This window comes from Corvus hawaiiensis, chromosome 26 (genome assembly GCF_020740725.1).
Source record: "Corvus hawaiiensis isolate bCorHaw1 chromosome 26, bCorHaw1.pri.cur, whole genome shotgun sequence".
Taxonomy (NCBI): domain Eukaryota; kingdom Metazoa; phylum Chordata; class Aves; order Passeriformes; family Corvidae; genus Corvus; species Corvus hawaiiensis.
This window is the reverse complement of record NC_063238.1, coordinates 3,389,495-3,409,311: the sequence shown is the minus strand read 5'-3', so window position 1 is coordinate 3,409,311 and position 19,817 is coordinate 3,389,495. Positions and strand designations below refer to the sequence as shown.

The 19,817-nt window shown below is 35.1% G+C and overlaps 1 protein-coding gene across 5 annotated transcripts in view; it reads right to left on the bottom strand.

Annotated features, from left to right (window-relative positions):
* Positions 1 to 277: 277 nt before the first annotated feature.
* Positions 278 to 19,817, bottom strand: part of SNTG1 (syntrophin gamma 1) — a 334,795-nt gene continuing 315,255 nt past the window's right edge. For all 5 annotated transcript variants that reach the window (XM_048286500.1, XM_048286498.1, XM_048286501.1 and 2 more), the window contains 2 exons: positions 15,514 to 15,624; positions 278 to 6,607 (listed from right to left, as the gene is read on the bottom strand). In XM_048286500.1, coding sequence (XP_048142457.1) covers positions 6,449 to 6,607; positions 15,514 to 15,624 — 270 coding nt within the window. In that variant the 3' untranslated portion in view covers positions 278 to 6,448. The remainder of the gene's footprint in view (positions 6,608 to 15,513; positions 15,625 to 19,817) is intronic.

Here is a 19,817-nt window from a genome sequence, read left to right as displayed (position 1 = left end):
TCAATGGTAAAATAATCTGGTAGCTGTGTGATAGTTGTAGGTTGAGCTTCATAGCCAGGGGAGAGGAGGATATTTCCAAAATCCTAGTCAGGCATTAAGTGGGTGACAGGCCTTGTAGAAATCATCATACAAGTAAGGAATGGTCATTATTTCTATTAAAAAAACAGTTGTTGGGAAATAACTTTACCACCCCAGATTCTTCAAGCTTATTCTTGATTTCCCAGACTTGGCTTTCAATGATATAAAACTCATACACTCTATGACTGAATGCAAAAGATTAGTTAAAAAAGTATTTATTTTCTATTTTTTCTGTTATGTTCCATTACAAAAAGAAGCATAACAAAAACAAAACAGAAGATAGCATTTTATTAGTGGTACATTAATGAGCTTAAACAACTAGGTGACTTATGCTTTTCACAAATACATATTACAAACAATCACAAAACCTTAACTAAAAATGAAATAAATAATTTGAATAGCTGTTCTTATTTTTTTAATATTTATAAAATATATAGCACTTTCTATTACATTTTTTCAGTCATTTTTATCCATAACAAATTAAAATTTATGACATATATTGCAAATATGCTAAAGGAATAAGAATAATTAAAAAAACCCTAAGTTCCTGGAGGTATGAAATAATAGATTTGTTAATGTTTATCAATTTATTATCATATATCCAGATTGTGCATACCCTGCAAAAATAGCCATTTCTTCAACTAATATACATATGTTTCTTTATAGTATTATAGGTTTTTAAATGTAAAGCTTCATGGATGTATGCTTCTGTTTTACAGTTGTGCCTAATATGTAACTTTCATTAATATATACTGAATATATTCCATTAGTATATACTAATATATAGACTCACACACACACACACACACACATCCACACACACACACACACACACTCATTGCATTATATATTAGCATATACTGAACAGTAAAAGAACAGTGAAAGAATTTCTATAACAGCTGGGATTCCTGTGGAGAAAGTTGTTGAAAGTGGAAGGCATGTATACCATGGCAAAAATTGACAAGGAAATGTAAATGAAAGCATTTTTTTTTACATTATTCAATATATTTCAATAGATTATGTAATGTACTGTAATAATATACAGAATCTGAACAGAAATTTCTTTTTATTCCAGTATTCCTATGTATTTTTCTTTATGATTCCAAGAGGATATGAACCACTGTCTCTGCTAAACTTTCTGAAAATTGAGCCAAGCAAGTAGAAATATGTTGACATTACAGAACTTATTCCAGGAAAATAAAAAAAATTTCCACCTAAGAACCCTCCAAGTCAGGAAAGCACTTAAGCACAGATATGACTTTATTTGCTATAACCTGAGAGTTAATCACACACTCAAGCACTCTTTTGCCCTTGCCATAATCCTTAACACTGTCCCCTGGCAGTGTATGAGGTTTAGAGGCTCCATTATGTAGCTAAGTACAGTTTTGCATCTGTCTGAGCAACAGGAGTGAGGGAACATGGAAGTGTGCTCGGGGACCCCAGAGCAAATATTCAGGTGTGTGTTTGTGGCAGATGGGGAGAAAGATGCACAGGGAGAGGGCTGACCAGCATGGGGTAGCCTGCTTGCAGCCAATACTGTCCTGGTGTGGTGAGGGAAAAAGTGATGCAGAATAACCTGCCCTGGGCAGCATCAGCCTTTTTCAGCTTCATTTTGCCCCTTGCTGCAGCACAGCATCCCCCTTCAGGCACTAAGCTCCTGTGGGCTACACTGTGAAGCTCAGCTTTTTAACTTTTTTTCCATGGTGCACGAGCAGCAGCTGCTACAGCCACAGAAAATGCTGGCACCCCAACCTGGCAAGTCTTGCTGTTAGCATCTCAGAGGGGTTTTTCCTCTGGATTCATTTTAGTTGGGCTGCATGGTCTGAAAGTGCATCAGGACCCAGAACCCATATAGATGTGATGCTTGTTTAGTGTCATCCTAAAAGAAACAGCTCATGTGCTTAAAGACTGCTCTGTGATAAGAAGAATTGCATGACTGGCTTTAGGCAGGAGCCTGGCTTAAAAAGCACATTTGTGATAAAATGAAAACACTAAAGTAGAAGCACATCTAGTTCCTTAGAGAAACAGAGAGAGAGAGACGCATATGTGTGCACCTTCAGAGATCTTAAGCTACATTCTCATCTTGTATTTCCCTTTTGAAGTGCTTCAAGTGCAACCTCAGGCATCTAAGACAGGTACTTGAATTTTGGGAACTTGAGTGAGTCTTTCATGTTTCCCATCATATTGAACTGGTCAGAGGTGAGCGTCTTAAGCTCGGACTCCTAACCGCCTGAGACAGAACTTCTAAAAATCAGCTTTAACTTCTTTTCAGACACTACACGTTTTCAGAGACCAAACCATCACATAAAGAAATGGAAAGTGAAATGCAGTGACTAGCGTTTTCAATATTAAAAAAATTTCCGAAAGCTTTCTTGGAATTGCCAAGAAAGAATGAAAATTGATCTGAATTTCTAAGGTCAACACTTGTACATTCTCAAGATCTTAAGCCTTTTTAAACATTTTGTCTGATACAAGAAACATCTTAAGGCATTGAATAAACCAAATTCCTTTTAAAGTAACAGGCTGCAGTGTTGACAACTACACGTTTAACTGTGCACTTTGAGGTGTTCTGATAAGATGCCACTTTTAAAATAAATAAATATAATACTGTGGAATCAAGAACTAATTTAGAAAATAAGATTTTTCATTATTCTTTTCTCAAAGCATATTGATGCTGTATATTATTTATTTGCATTCTTTAAATGATTTTTAAACTTTAAATGATTGGTTTTAAAAAACAACCCACTTACAACTAGCTCTTCTCCACAAAGTTCTTGTTGCACTTAATTAACATAATAAAATGACCAACAGCTAAAAAATATGCTGATTTTTATTTCAAAGGTGCCTTTGTGCTACTGGAACGCAAAGCTCTCTTGAAAATCTGTAACTGTTATTTTTAAAAATATGTAGGAAATGAAACATATTGATTTACTGATGAAATAAAGAATAAAATATATTCAAATTGGTAACAGTTTCATAATAATATTATGCTTTTATAACCTAGCATATGATTAGTGCTGTGAAGATCAGATAATCTAAAATTCCCATCATAAAGCAAAGCAAATCAACCCAAATATATTTATACTTAAGAGTACATATTTTTGGTATACTATATAACATCACTTCCATAGGCACAGTACCATAAAGAATTTTCTTTATTAAACTTGAAAATATCGTGACATAAAGAGAACAAATTACATATTATGCTATGGGTTGGTTGGTTGGTTTGCTCTTTCTTTTTAAAATATTTGCTTTCACTTGCATAAAGATTTTTAGCAAAAGTTGATGGCTCATTATAATTCTGTTTTTTCATTGTCAATGGGCTGTGTTGACTTACAAAATACTTGTATTCATGATATGTTATGTGTGAAATGACAGGCTGCAACATGAAGCCTGAGTTTTAACATAGGAATTTGAAGTTCACTATGCTTTAAATCGGAACCTCTTGTAGGTATTTAAATGAAAAATGTAGCCATTTAATACGTTTGTACATTTTATTTTGGTATTTCAGGATTAGTTATAACACAGAGTTTAAAATTTTGCATCTTTGGTTCAAGACTGAATTTCTGACCAAGTTGCTCTACAAGGGCAAGGTTGGAAGCAGAGTCACCTCTAATTCTGTGAGGGCACTGCAAAAATGCCTGCTGTATTTACAAATCAACACTGAGCTGCAAACAAAGTTATGACATCTTATATTCTCTCAATAACACTTTTCTTCTTGAAAATAAAAGTATTGATGAAGCTCTACCAGTTTAGCCTGTAAACCCCAGTTTACAGGCTAATGCATTTCTTAAATGTTTTATATTTAATGCCCAGCTGCAAAAGTCTCAGTGATGAACACAGGTATTCTACAAACAGAATTCTTGATACAGATATTCAGGGTAGCCTGGTGGGGTCACAAAAGTTCATGTCATTAGCTCCTTTCTGCACAATGAGCATTTTTGTCTAAATTTTTGCGGAGGGCTTTCATATAATGCAATTCCTTCATCTACAGAAATTTGCAATGACTTTGACAATACTTTGTGCTGGTATGGGTTAATGCTACGCTCATTCAAGCATGTCTTTTAAACACCCCTCAGATTCAGTGATGCAACTGCACATAACATGAACTGTGGAAGGAAGAACATTGAACCGGCAGCTGACCAGTTCTAGAGTCTGCTATTGCCAGCAGAGCATTTACTGAGGTGTTAGCGCATGGCCACATTGTGACAGCTGAATGCCACAGCAGTGCAGTGAAAGGAAGGAGATGATATGGGAGCACTAAAAACTGTCATTCAAGAATATCAGGCTTCTGTTTTCAGTACTATCAACGCTCTGCCAAAATTTGTGTTTCTGGTATATGCTTTCTAGATGAGGACAATGCCTGAGTTACCATTGTTAAACCTCTAAAATGGTTACAGCTTTAGATTCAAAATATCTGGGGTTTGTGTCAAGAGCAAGCTCAAGATCCTATGGACAGCCATGGTAGTTTTATCTGTCCTTCAGATGTGACCCCCTTATTTAGGGACAATTCTTATAAAAAAGTTCATGATGATGTCTATGAAAATGTTGGATTTTGATGACACTTAGAGTATTGAATACCTGGATTGTTGCATCATTCCACTGAATTTAGGATGGAAAATAAATGTGTAGCCCTTGGAGGTGTACTTGTAGAAAGTATGTGTGTACCAAAAGACATTTCAAAATGATAAAAGAGTTGCCCTCCCCCAAACATTTTCAGATTATTTGGAACTAATATCAAGTTAGATCAACTATATTTCAAAGCAATGTTATTCTCACACATGTAAATCCGCATATTTCTAATGCAAAGCAAAAAACAGAGACATTATTTGCTCCTACATTTCATTCATCTTTTGTCCCTGCCTTGCATTTTAAATTGTTCCCGTTTGGATAAGCTCTCCTCTGGCTTCACTTCTGAAGTATTAATCATAATACATAGAAAGGGATGTGACAGAATTACTCTTTTTGCTAAACAAGGAAGATGGTGGCCCTATCTCGTAAGTGTTACTACAAGTTTAAGTGGAGGGGGAAAAAAAGGTAGTTTTGATTTCAATACAATAAACAGAAACCTCACAAACTACTACTGAAAATGTACACCTTTTTTCCATCATCTTTACTGGTGTGTGTCACAGCTCAAAATTAAATTATATTGCAAAATTGCAATTAAACAAAGTTGTTAATTTTAAATTTACGAGTCCTTCATATTTCATCATTAAATGATACTCTGGAACTAGAACTCAATCCAGACTGATACAATGGTCTTAAAAAGCAAATAAATTATGCATTCTGTAATGTATTCTCTGTAGCTTATTCAATTTATTCCTGTCTTTTACTATCTATATATATATAAGTAATTTATTAAGAATTCAAAGGGTAAAATAATTTTTCAAGAATAATGTAAAATGTCTATTTGTTGAGAGTTTGAGTGGAACAAAAGTTCTACTTATGATGTGAAATGATAATGATGGAAACAATGTATTAGGTGGGTGGTCTCTGAAACAATTTCAAAACCTTGTGAACAAAGACTGTTAGATTTACAATATTTAACAATTGACAAAAAAAAGAGGATGTAAATAGGTGACACAATATTTTTTGTAGTTGCATTAAATTTATAATTAAAACTAAATCCATATGCCGCTATTTTTACTTGAAGAAGTGGGACTTACCCATGAAAAAGTGTTTTTTCTTTTTGTGGCTTGTTTGTTTTGTTTTGTTTTTAATGTATCAGTCCAGTATGGCTATATCTTTGCTGTTGTTACTGTTAGATGGAGAGAACAAAATGGAAAAAGTAGCATGACTCCATGTATGAACACAAGTATGAATTTACAACAGTGCTAAAGTGCTTTCTTGTTTGAGGAGATACTTACACAACTGCCTTTTCATGCTTATCTCCTTTGTCACCATGTACTGTACGCTTGCTGCTTGCTCTCACTTATAATATAATGATAGGGCATCATGTTCATACTCAGAGTTTAGTATATTGTCATTAAAAAAATCTGAAAACAGGAGAATGACAATTCCATTTGTGTATTATTACAGCAATTTGAAAATTTTATTAAATACTCAAGTGCTTCATTTCGCCATTTATTCCTTTGCTTCCAGTGTTGCTTAAAGCACTATGTAAGTACAAATAGATAATATTAAAAGCATATCCATCCTATTCTGGGGTTTTGACTAGGATTATTTACTGATGTCTTGCAGAACCAAGATGAAATTACGATCCCATGTGACCATTTATCTGCTGATGCTGCAAGATGTCTTGCCTCCAGGATTGGTTTCCACATACATGGTTCACCAAAGGTCTAAATCTTATGAATATTTATACATTTCTATGTCTCGTTGTTAAGTGGCAGTGCTGTCATGGGGGATATCAAGTAGAATACTTTAATTTGCCAGTACCAGAAGTTGTGGGAGCAGCAGAAGCTGTGGCTTGGCTGCCTACATACAAAGGGTCCAAACAAGCCACTTTGGCTGCAAAGAATGAGTGGATACAGTGAAGGACTGCAAACAGGTTAGAAAACTCCAGCTCCTGGAAGTGAAAAAAAAAAGATTAAACATGAAACAGAACACCCCACAGACATTTAACCAGGAATGAACCACTATACCAACAGCAAAAATTTTAATAACATGATGTAATTCTGCTAATGTGCCTTAATTCTGCATTATAGGGACTTAGACATGGAACATTCAGTAAATAATTGCTTGGAGGCTAAGATGGACAAATTTCTGGATTAAGTGCCTCCATAGAAATAGGAGATCCTGCTAGCTAAAGGGGAAAAAAAGTGACACTATATAATTTTTACTTTGCCTCAGGTTAATGCAAATCTGGCACTTTTGCAGGTTAATTTCAATAGAAACTTAATGGCTGCACTGTAACAGACTACACACCTCTGGACTACTATTATTTAACCAACTTAGTCACAAAAATAACAATGTTAAGTTCCACATATATTACATTTGTTCATCATGTCTCCTCACACTATTAATCAGCTATTAAATCACACTATTAAATCAGCTCTTTTCTTACCTGTTCTTTAATATATGTATATACATATATATATATAAAGAGGACATATTTTCAAAACATGCTACTATCACACAGTGATAATTTGGATCTGTTATTGGACCAAAAAAGGAACATACTCCATGTTTTAAATTTATTAGGAATATTATACAAATTCCTTATTTTTCTGCCATAATTTACATTTCTTTATAGCCCCCTCAGCATGTGACTAGACTAGCTTGGACTTTTTTAGACACCACTAGAGAGGAAATAAATAAAAACTACTTTTTTTTTTTTTAACATATATAATTTTCTCCTTTATGTCTAATTGTCTTTATCTGATCAATTTTTTTAGGTTACCTTCAGTATGTGTTTTTGAAGCTGGTATATAATCAATAAGTATCTCTTGCATTTGAAAGCAATTACTGAGGTGCTTATATATATATAAGTCTAGGCAAAGTGGTATAGAGTTTACATCTTTCTGCTTTGATTCACTGCCCATACAGATTTTTTCACTGCAACATGAAGCCAATAATTGATATCTGTGGTATATTCTACTTGTCTTTCTGCCTACCATTGGTATTTCCAGGCTATGTAGTGCCAGGGCTTTGCTCTTTTTTTTTTTTTTAGAAGAATATTGAAACAGTTGTAAATTCAACAAAAATTGCTAAATCTCTCTAAATGACATCAACCTGCAATTTTCTGCCTCTTGAGATTTCCTGGAAGACATTACTTTGTAGAATACATGGAGACATTCACAAATCCCTTGTGTGTGAGGGACAACAGTATGAAAGCAGACAGCTGGATGAGCAGATTGTCCAATGATGTACTGAATGGGTGAAGTTTTGTTCAGGTCTCCTACAGCCTCAGCAGATGTCCTTCAGACATGCTCAGAAATAAATTGATAACATCCCACAAGGTTCTTTAAAGTCCCCTGACGACAAATTCTCAATAAAGAAGATAAAGTTTATGCCAAGTTTCACAAACCTGCCAGCTGTGTCTATATAAAAAAAATCCATTTAGAGATATTCTCAGTTTTAAACCTGGAGAGAAGGGCAATTTTATCACTATGTCAAGGTGGATTTTTCTCTCCCTCAAATTTCAAAATAAGAAAATTTATCATAGATAAGAAAACAGTGGACATTCAAAGACGAGGAAACAAGGAATTATGGAAGTTATTTCAGAATAACAACTGGGTCATTGGAAGTAAGTTACTTTTCAGTTAACTTCATTTTATTAATATATTTATTTACCCTTTTGGTACTACAAAAAAATACCTGAAGCTTAATATAAGGGAATAAATATTTAGAGGAACTGTGAAATATTTTAATATCAATTGCATGCATTATCTGTAGAAAGGCTACAATTCCCCCTATGTCTCAACAAGATAATCATATTAAAACAAATGTTACAGTTTGAGAATTGTTGAAGTCAATTAGGTAAAGTGCAAGCTGAACGTAGTTACTATCATAATTACAGCTACTGGACACTGAATTTTCACAGTGCATGAGTATAATTATTACCAAGAGTTATCACAGGTGTTTCTGCAATAATAACACATCAGGAATATCCACTGCTCAATGGACCATCAAGGGAAATGGGTGAGGCAACAGAACAGCCTCTGAAGGTCCCACTTGATAACTGTTATTAATAGTAATGACACAATGTGGAAATTACCTTAAATGCAAAGAAGAGCATTAAGAAGTCAGCAAATGCTCAATTATTATTTGCAATGAAACATTATTCCTATTTCAATGAAGACATGCATTTTTAACTGGAAATTAAAGCAATGTGAAGCACAGTAGGCTGACTGGTGTGTGGCAAGTACATGAGGGCCTGATTAATGGCTGCAACTCAATTCCCAGGAGCCTGATTGATGGGAACAGGATCTATCAGGAGCAACACTTTGCAGGCAGATTAGCCTAATCACAAGAAAGCTTAACAAACAGATAAGACTCCATGTAGAGCTGCTGACAGACAAAACATGCCCTCACTTCTGCTGGGAACTTGCACTTTTAGGTGCCCCAAGGTTGGCACTACTGCCAGCAGACAGGAACCCACAGGCTTTCATGCAACCCCAGCCACCCTGTTTGTTTCTGTATACACTGTCCTCAGCCATACTTTTGTCTGAATACGCTTTCATCTAGGCAGGGTAGTGTGTACTGTACACACAGTTCAGATGAAGTTTCAAGTGAACAAACAAACTAACCATAAGAAACCTAAAGAAATACACAGTTAAACTACTGAAGTTAAAACCAGTGGAGAAAGTCACATGCTCTGGATCCTCCAAAAAGCAAAGAAATCCTAATTTAAGCCACACCTACTTGTCCATGCACAAATACATGATTTAATATTATTACAATTTCCAGACTGCTGTCTGTATACCTTACCTAAGACCCTACTCTCCTAGGAATATCAGTATACCCTCTGGTCTTCAAATTGTCTTTCTAAGCTATCACTTGATTAAACTGCTCTCACTCTACATTGCTGTCAGTATATCAGAAACTTCCAGATTATTAACCTGAACATTTGCAGTTCCTGCAGAGGACAATGTAAACAGGCAAAAAGAAATGTGAGGAAGATGCAGTCATTGAGAAGGTCAGAAGTGTATGGGAATTCTAGTAGCCTTTCACAAAGAAAGTCTGGATTGAAAGGACAGAGGAGAAAAGAGAAAACAGAAAGAGAGCTTCTCCAAAAAAGAACAAACCCCAGCAATCTCTTATTGCATTGCATTATACATATATTATGTAGTATGATACAACATAAATGACACATTTACAAAATCAGGCAACTGCATGTTTCTAAGTATCCACGGTATGTTTAAAAAGTCTTCTCTTTCATCCATATATAAACAGCTGATATGAGAAGATATTTGCTCATCAGGAGTGGTGTTACATGGCTTCTCTATATTTGCAAAGAATCTGATCTAAAATAGATATTAGACAAATCACGCGCAAAATATGGGGAAACTAAAAACTGAACCACACAAACCAGCACAAGTCAGAAATCTGAACTCAAAAATTCTGTACTCTAAATGTGAAGAGCATTGTGATGCTCACAGAAAAACCCTCAAGGCTAAGAACAAGGATTAATTTAAAATTGCATTTTGGAGAACAGACTTGAGCAGAAATGTCAGTCTGGAAAACGATGCAAACACCCATCAAGTCACCCTGCGACAGTAGAAATTGGGGTATTCTGTTCACAGTAATGTGATGAGTAGTCATTCAGGCTATTTAGATTAGATTTCTATACAAGATAATTTCAAGTACAAGTTAATTGGCATTAATTAATACTAAGGTAGTATTAATTTATAGTAAGATTAATGTGAAATCCTTGAAGTTAAACTTCTTCCTTTGCAGATACCACATCTGTGCCTTCTTTGGTTTTCCATATTCAAACAGTCAAAGACAATTGACTGGAGCTTCATCCTGATAAACTTATTTTTGTACCCACTTCAGTTTTTTACTGCTCATCTTAGGAGTTCAGCCAATCTGTGAACAATAGCTCACCTGATGCAGCACAGCAGTGTGGCCTTACCTGAGTTTTTCTGACAGAACTGTTGTGCTGCAAGTTGGGGGAGGTGTAAGCACAGACTGAAGTGTAGCTTTTGAGCTATACATGTTTTACAAAGCACAGAGACTCTCAGTTCACAGTTTGGTGAAAATTCAATAATGTAATAAGATGCTGGTTTTTATACACATTACTTACTGCTATGTTTGGAGGCACATATTTATATCTCAAAACAGGAACTCTCTCTATTTTGTCAGAAAAGCCTAATACTTAAGTAAAATTGAAGACAACAGCACTCTGAGTTTATTACAGTCCTGAGATTGTGTATCACCTCTGGAAGCTGCTGTGATACTATTGAGGCACTAATGGATCATTAAACAATAGCTAAACAAACAGGTAAACAGATAAGTAACTAGATAGGAAGGTCTAAGTGAATCCCTTTGTGCCTTACAGACACAGAGAAAGCTTTGCCCTTCTGTGCTTAGTTTTTTTTAACCCAAGCCAAACAGCTCAGTAAGAACAAATACAGGGACATATTGGCTCCACATTCTGTCAAGCTGACAGCTTTATTTTGTAGCTCTCACTCATAAAAATTTTGTCTCACTGAGCAAACTTGTGCAGTATCTCCTGCTGAGTGACAGCCGGGAAATAACCTACAGATTGGAATGTCTAAGGGGTATCAGTGATTAATGTTGCCCTTAAGTGGTTTCCTTGTCAGAAACCACTTAGACCTTGCCTTAGATACCTTTTAAGTTAGGTGTTTGCTTTCAGGCACCCTGCCATAGACCCACTGGTGTGACCTATGATAATTATTGTTCAGATTTTTAGACTGGAACTGCTTAAATCCATGAGGAAACACTTCTTTTATTCTAAATTATATAGCTTTGTAGTAATATGATTTAACTTAGAGAGAAGCCAAACAAAAGCATGAGAGCAGTGTCTCTACCAAAAAAAAAAAAACAAGGCAGTATTTGGAATGTATAAATACCTAAAACTATTTTAAAGCTGAAAAGAACTGTACAGAGAAATAAATTAAACTATAACTAAATCTTTAGCACCTGTTGTATGTCTCAAAGCATGCCATTTTGAATTTTTAAGTCAGGCATTAAGCAAACTATAAAAAATTTTGTTATAAAAATATTAGCCATTCAGTGTCAGCGAAGGACTTTCTTTCACTTAGGAATATAACTCTGGTGGCAAGTGCTTTTCTCAACAACAACAAAAAAGTTAACTGATGAATGCATGTGGTGCTGAACTTTATCCCAAAATGTATTTTGCCTAGATTTTTCTAACATTAATACTGATATCTCTGTATATTCACCAGAATACAGAGGAGTTGTTGGACAATTATGAAGATAATATGGTAAAAATTTAAAATACTGATGCATACCTATTTTTTTCCCAAGCAATGCATATCTACAAGTTGAAATGCATTTCTAGAATAAAAAAAAATTATCTAAGTATGGATCAAAATTCAATAGCTGAGCATTCTGACACTCTTGATTCTACAGATCATGAGTAAGTGTTCTAAAGCTAAAGAGTATTATCACACAGGTTCAACGTGCCATAATCACACACACCTGGGAAAGCATGAGATACACAAAATGTTCAGTATTATAAATGAAGGAAGACAGGAAGCATTTGGATTTTGATAACTCATATTTTTCTGTGAAGCAATTATATAGAATCATCAAATCATCTAGGTTGGAAGGATGTTTAAGATTATCAAGTCCAATGGTTAATCCAGAACTGCCAAGTCCACCACTAAAACATGTCCCTAGGTGCCATGTCTACACATCTACCCCGTCCCTCTGGGGATGGTGATCCTGCCACTTCCCTGGGCAGCCTGTTGCAATGATTGACAACACTCCTGGTGAAGATATTTCTCCTAATATCCAATCTAAACCTCCCCTGTGCAACTTGAGGCCATTGCATTTTGTCCTATTGCTTGTTACTTAAGGGAACAGGCTGACCCCACCTAGCTACAATCTCCTTTCAGACAGTTGTAGAGTGAAATGAGATTCCACCTGACCGCCTTTTCTCTAGGCTAGACACCCTCAGCTCCTAATCAGACTTGTGTTCCAGACCCTTCACCAGCTCTGTTGCCCTTCTCTGGACTCACTCCACCACCTTAATGTCCTTCCTGTAGTGAGTGGCCCAAAACTGAACACAGTATTTGAGGTGTCTGGAGAGTTACCTGCCATGCCCTGCTTCCACATTACTGCTTGGGAACGAGTAAGTGAAGAGCCCTAATACATTGGTGTAACAGCTCCTCAAATTTTTGGTTTTATTCTCTGCTGAGTTCTCATTTCATGACATTCTGATTATTCCCCATGTATTATAACTGGGGAAAAAACCAAATAGAATCATGAAGAAAATGTTACACTCTATTTCCTGTTACAGCAGTGGGTCTCCAGGCCAGCTGCAAAACAGAGCTACATTTAACAGGTGATGATAGCTGTGGTCATGAATATTCATCACAACCTTTAACAGATGTTTTACAAAAGTTCCATCCTCTGATTTCAAATGAAGCCTGCATACAGTATTCATGAAATCTGGCATTACAAGTATTTCTGAAAATCTGATTACTGTTTCCTAATGACTCAACAGTTCCACAAATAGCTATACCTCTAACTCAGGAATGTAAAGCAAAAAAAAGTAGAGGCTAGACTGTTCCACCTCTCCTCATGCTGAATAGTGCTTTAAATCTATGAAAGGTTTAAATGATACACAAGGGGGTTATCCACAAAATTTTAAGTTAACCAGTGCTGAAAACATATTACCCAAGAACCTTCACATTCATTTTACAGACACATTTATCTACATTTCTTAGACTAAGCAACATACTTGATGTGTAAACAAATTGGAATGGATAGAACAGCTCATTATAAATGCCACAGCACCTTCCAAAGAGAATATAATCTGACTTCTTTGCATATAGTTGGCATGCTTTGATCACCAAGAAAATTAATTAAAAGCAACAAATTTTTATTTCCAAATTGAGTAATGTGAAAGTTTAAATTTAGAGTAAAGAGGAGCAACCAGGGAACATGACAGCATATTAATAAGCATGCTACCAGGCTTGTATTAATACTCTGCTTTCATAAGGTGGAAAGTAGAATTTCTACCTTAATAAAAGTTTGGCAGAAGTTTTTAGAACTCAATTTGAGTGGGAATAACAACAGGTACAATAAAGGCACCAGGATACCTCTAAGGCTTATGTATATCCAACATACTTATGTATCTCTAAGTGATTTATATGACAGATATAATTTAAAACATGAAACAAAAAAAAAGAAAACTATTTTTTTTCAAAAATTAGATTTCATTCTTTGGTTTTATTTTTTTAAAAATGTAATTCAGTATTAAAAATTTATTCTAGTTTTACCAATTAAAAAAAAAAAAAAACGAAACCAAAAGCCCCCAAATCCCCAAACACCACAACAGTGTGCAATTCTTGGACTCTTATGAATTTTCGTCAGTGCTAAAATCATGTCTAACATGACAGAAATAGAAGAGAGATATTAGAAAAATAATGATGATTTTCATCCTTCATCTGTACATAAGAGCATGATAAAAGTTTACAATTACTTCTTTAAGAGAAAGTCATCCTCATGACATTATGTTAAGCTTTATTTTCTTATTAAAGCTGAAAAAAACCTTCTTTACTATTAAAAAAATTTCTGAAGGAAATCAGAAATAAGAACATATTTATCCTTGAGATGCAGCAGAACATGAAAGTATCAAAACCATGGTCCTCACATTTTATTGCCATTGATTTAATGGGAATTATATTTAATGGGAATTATATTTAATGGGAATTATATTACTTACCTTTATTTTATTGAGTAAAACATTCAAAATCAAGTAATAGCTGCTGGGTAGAAAATAATTAACACCAAACATAAAGAGACATGGAGGAAGAAAATATAGATGCTTAATGTAGCTGTTGGCCTTCAAACTCATAACTGCCCCCAAAACAATGCATTTTTTTCTTTATATAGTTTTTTATAAATGTTATTATTATATGTAGAGTATTTTATATTCTGCATATTTAGCACTTACGGACAATTTATTTAACCATTTCCTTTTTGCTCATGGAACCGTATTGTTATCACATTCGCTCAGCAATTTTGTCTCTGACGTGAGGAAAAATGGCTTTATAAAGTAAAGGCTTTAAAAACAAGGCTTAGACATGGACGAGAAAATAGTCTTCAGGTTTACACTAAAATTTGAATTCTAGTCAAAAAAGAACTTTAAGCTGACTCTAAGGCAGTTCCACTTATCACAGACCTCGGGAGATCACTTCTCATATATATTGGAACAGTGAATGCCCTTATCCTCAAAAGACATAAACTGAAGTAAGCATAAATCTCTCACGGCTATAGTTTTCATGAACTAACTCTTCAATCAAAAGCACAACTGAAAATACAACTTTTCTGATTTTGCATTAGAGACAGACACAATGCTTCAGTCTTGTAAGGAAATATATATTTAATCCACTTTTTTTCTCTCTGAGAAACAAAAACAGATTTTAAACCTTTGCTGAGTTTTTGTTCCCAGGTTGACTTAAGGATATATTTTCCACCATTTCTTCATCATACAATTATAGGGTGAAAACCACTGTATTGAAGCTCTCAGCTTTATCACAATGACAAAGAGGAGAGTTGGAAAACATGCCTAAACCCATATATCCCATAAATCCTGTATTTTATTATTTTTAAATCTAATTACACCTTTCAAAAGACTTTTAACTAGATAAAAGTAATTCGTTCAGTTTTCTTCAATTTCATTGGTTTTCTTTGTATTCTTTGTGCATTAACCTAATATTTCCAAGTTACTTAGTTTATTACACTCCTCTACTCCCCTAGCTGCTTTGAAAATTGCATATCACCTTTATACAAACAACATATTATTTTTACCTTCGCTTCAATTTGTTTAGTATCTTGGTTTTGGAACAAAAATTTGATTTTGCTCTTCCCATCATCTGAAGAACCTTTGAGCTGGGAAAACTTGTACCTCCAAAGCACAGCCTAAAGGGAAAAAAATAACAATAAACAAATATAAAAAATCTTACACAAGCAAGTCAATGTAGTTATCACTGAAAATTGCATTAGAAATAGCTGATCTCCTTCCACTTCCACAGGAACTTTTAACACCTCTATGGTACATAATTAAATAAATATAGTGTTCTGTGGTCAGATGTCCCTTTAATCATACAGATATATTATGCTTTGGCAGTGCTTGAATAACATCTGTCAGACTACATTTTTGAAATTTACCCTGAAATTCCTTTATCTGCATTTAATACTGATTAAACACAAAAGAGAAAGATTTTTTTCTTCTGATGATCTGTGGATTACCTACTCTATCTGAAGTGTTGATCTGACATACAAGCCCCCACTTTCCGTATTGAAAGAGTCTACTATTAATATAAAGGGCATGTCATACTAAAAACAAATACCTATTTTTAAATGATAAAATATCAAAAGAAAGCTCTGCAATGAGAATATATTTTGAGTTTATTTATGAGAGCTCTAATGAGGAATTTGAGCAAATCATTAATTCTAAACATATCAGTGGCCTTTCAAGTAATTATATTATGAATTGCATTGTCTTGTTGAAAAAGACAGACTGCCTTACAAAATAAATATACAATTAAGAAAATTTACAGCTGTCTAGAAAAACATCTTTTAAAAAACATATCTAGTGTGGATTTATGTAGAAAAACCAGTTTCAAACTACTTTGCTTAAAAATGGAAAAGAGCTATTTTTGTTTCAAAGCTTTTCAACATCATTTAAAGATATCCCCCACCCTCCAGATATTTTGGATTGTTAAAATTTTTCATCGTGATTCCAATAGTATTTCACATAATTAGGAGGTCATCATCACTCACATTGTACTACTGCTTTGATGAACATTAGTTTCACAGGCATTGAACAACACAGAAACTTAAGGCAACTCTCTTGTCTAAGGGTTTGTAAATTATTTCCTCTCAGCAGTGTAGAATGACACTTCCACCTGTGCCCTTAGTCTTTATTTATGAATGATTTACTGTCTACTGGGAATTAAACAGAATATGGGGGAGGTCAAATTTTTAACTGTCCTAAATCTATGCAGGCCCCTTGGCCTCAGGATGTCTTGATCTCTATGTCAATGACTGGCAAAAATCTCAACCCTGCACCAAGCTGAATAAAGTTTGCTGTGTTTGCCTTAGCAACCTGACGAGAAAAGAAACCACAAGGGCAGCATCTTAACTGTGCACTAAACACAAAGCAAGCACTAGAATTTTTCTCCAAAATTCCCTCTATATTGTTGCCCCTTCCAGGTAAAAAGAAGAACCCTAGTCTCAGCACCACTTTCATTCCCTGTGTGCATGTGACATCTGCCATAAATAGAGTTAAGGACATTCTGTTACAGATAAACTAGAGGAATTTGGCCGTTTATGTGAAAATATATCCTATTTGTTTCAAATGTTGTCCTCCTGAGCCCACCAATACCTGCTACAGAAAATAGAATAGTTTCCCTCATCCCTGTGTGTGTGCAATTCCTTTGACCTTGTTTGAGCAAAGATGTTTATTTATATTGTACAAATAGTGAGGTGAGAACAAAACAAAGCAAAACAACCCAGCATATAATATCAATCTGGTAGTTTTATTCCTACCTACTTTGTAAACTCCTTTTTATTTTACAGATCTATGTAACTCAACAAATCTTGTCAGAAGACCAAAACCATTGCCTTTCTGCAGGGACAGAAAATCCACTTAAGTATGCCATTTCCTGGATGAGAAATGTAAAGGCCACTGATTGTCTCTTTATCTCAAGAGAAAACAATCAAAGCAATGAGCTATCATCTTTCTCTTCTCTGATGACCTATAGAGAGGCCAGGAGAGAGATGCAGCATTAACAAGAACCCTTAGATGTGCAGGCAAAATCCCAGAGTACCTGGCCTTATTCCAAGTCAGATTAAGTTGGAATGAAGATGAAGGATGTATAGACCTTTGGTACTTTGACATCTCCACGCAGTTTCGCCATGCATTTTGTTCCCATTTAGAGGAAAGAGAATGACAGTCACACCAAACCACAGGCACAACTCAGGAACACACTTCAATACATGCATAACATTGGTTTTGGACACTCCTACTTGGCAAGGACTCTTACTTAAGGACACTGCAAAACCAGGTCCATAGTGCGGAGAGAACTAATCCCAACAGAACTGTACTTCAACATCAAGATATTAAAACAAGCTCCTAGAACTGACAGTCTCTGCAGAGACCACTAAATACTCTTCATCTAAAGTGTGAAGAGTAAAAATGCTATTGACAATGCATGAAATGATTCCCACATGAAAGAATTATCTGCTCCTTTTGAGTGTTCTTTAACAAATTGCACACCCTTTCCCTCAAAGATTTCCACACATGGCGACGGTGTTTTACAAAAATAAGAATAGGGAAAAGTGAGTTTCAAGTTACTAAGTCAGGAATACAAAGTAGTTCAAGCTAGTCACCCTGGCTATTTCTTTTTCTAGAGAATCCCTGAATAACAATTCCTACATTCTGGTTTAAACTGGGAAGAACTGGTTCATTATGATAAACTCTGGATGTGTGTCTACTTCAATATACTATACTACATTAAAAGTGTAACAGCTAGCTTAAACCATTTAAACTAGATGTTCAAATTCTAGATAGCAAAAATTGGGTAAATTAGTTAATCATGTGCCCAGTAAGATCGATTTAAATCCTTTCTCCTACAAAGAGGCTGAAGTGCTACCCTGTGTAGCCAGAACTGCACATTTTGCTTGTGTAGCACATGTATCAGGGATGCAGAATGCTGTGACCACAGTCACATCGCTCTTAAAATAAAGAATCTTGGGGATCACTGGATTAATTCCTCTGGTTTTATATGTTCTGAGTGTGGTTCTTTTCTTCTTTTCATTTTCATTGCTGCAAAATCCATAAGCAGTGAACAGGGAACAGACTTATCCTTTTTCAACGACTACTTCATGGTGCCAAAGTAAGAAAGGAGAGACCAGAAACGCTCACCTGAGCACCCAGTTTCACACAAACGTGCAACTACAGCAGAGACATTAACACATGAGAGACAGAGAGTTTCATGTGCTGTCTTTCATCTTCCTGTGGGCTGGCTTCAATGTTACAGTGCTCACTGGGGTGACTCTTCTGAATTCTAATTTTAAAGGCTAATTCTCCTGCATCAGTCATAGATATCCTTGGGAATACTGATCAACACCAATGTCACAGTCATTTTTTTGCTCCTCAGAACCATTTGTTGAATGCTTGCCTCAGGAAGTCAACATAGGCTGTTATCATTTTGTACAAATATATATATGTATACGTAGTGACTTTTAACCAATAAGTACACTTGTAAAACATGCTGGCTTTTTCACAAACTGGTAAACACCTAAATCTGCATCACATAAATTATTTATAGATCAATTTTCAGGAATTATGAAATATAAGCAGAAGTACTTACTGGTTTGAAGGTAAAGTATTACTGATCTCAACACTCATAGGGCTACTTTTAGCTGATAAAACCAGCCTTTTCTCTTCAAGTGCTTCCCTCAGTAACTGTGCATAACCTGCATCACCGAGAATATTTTGCAGGTCTAGATACAGTATTTATAGGAAGCAATAAATTTTTGTTTGCCCTAAAATAGATTTGACAAATGGACCAGGTGCCAATTCCTTTTAAAGCACAAATTGCAACCAAATTAAAAAAGATTCTCTTGTAGACAGTGGCATTAATTACTCACGAGAACCCTGACACTCCTTTCAAGTTGTGGCACAAAATGTTATGATGCCTTGATGGAAGATGAAGAGGAAAACTCAGTATGCACTATTTATTGCCTTGAAAAGTGAACTCTCATTTAATGAGTAGAGATAGAATTTGGGAACAGCAGCAAGCAGTCCAATTCAGCAAGAGGAGACCAAGGCATACACTGAAAATACCACCAGCACCACAATTTCCATACTACTAGTGTGGTTGCAGAAAATCTGACATAATTAATCCATGTCTTGAAAAATGCACTGTAAGAAGACAATCTCTTTGAAAAAACACAGCATGTATCATGCATAAAATTGGAAACAACCAGTAAGATATAAATCCTTTTCTCAATTATTATTCATATATTGCTTAGGCTGCTTTTTGCATTTTAAACCATTTAATAAAATTAACTTCAAAGAATACCAGAATGCAATGCAAACAAAT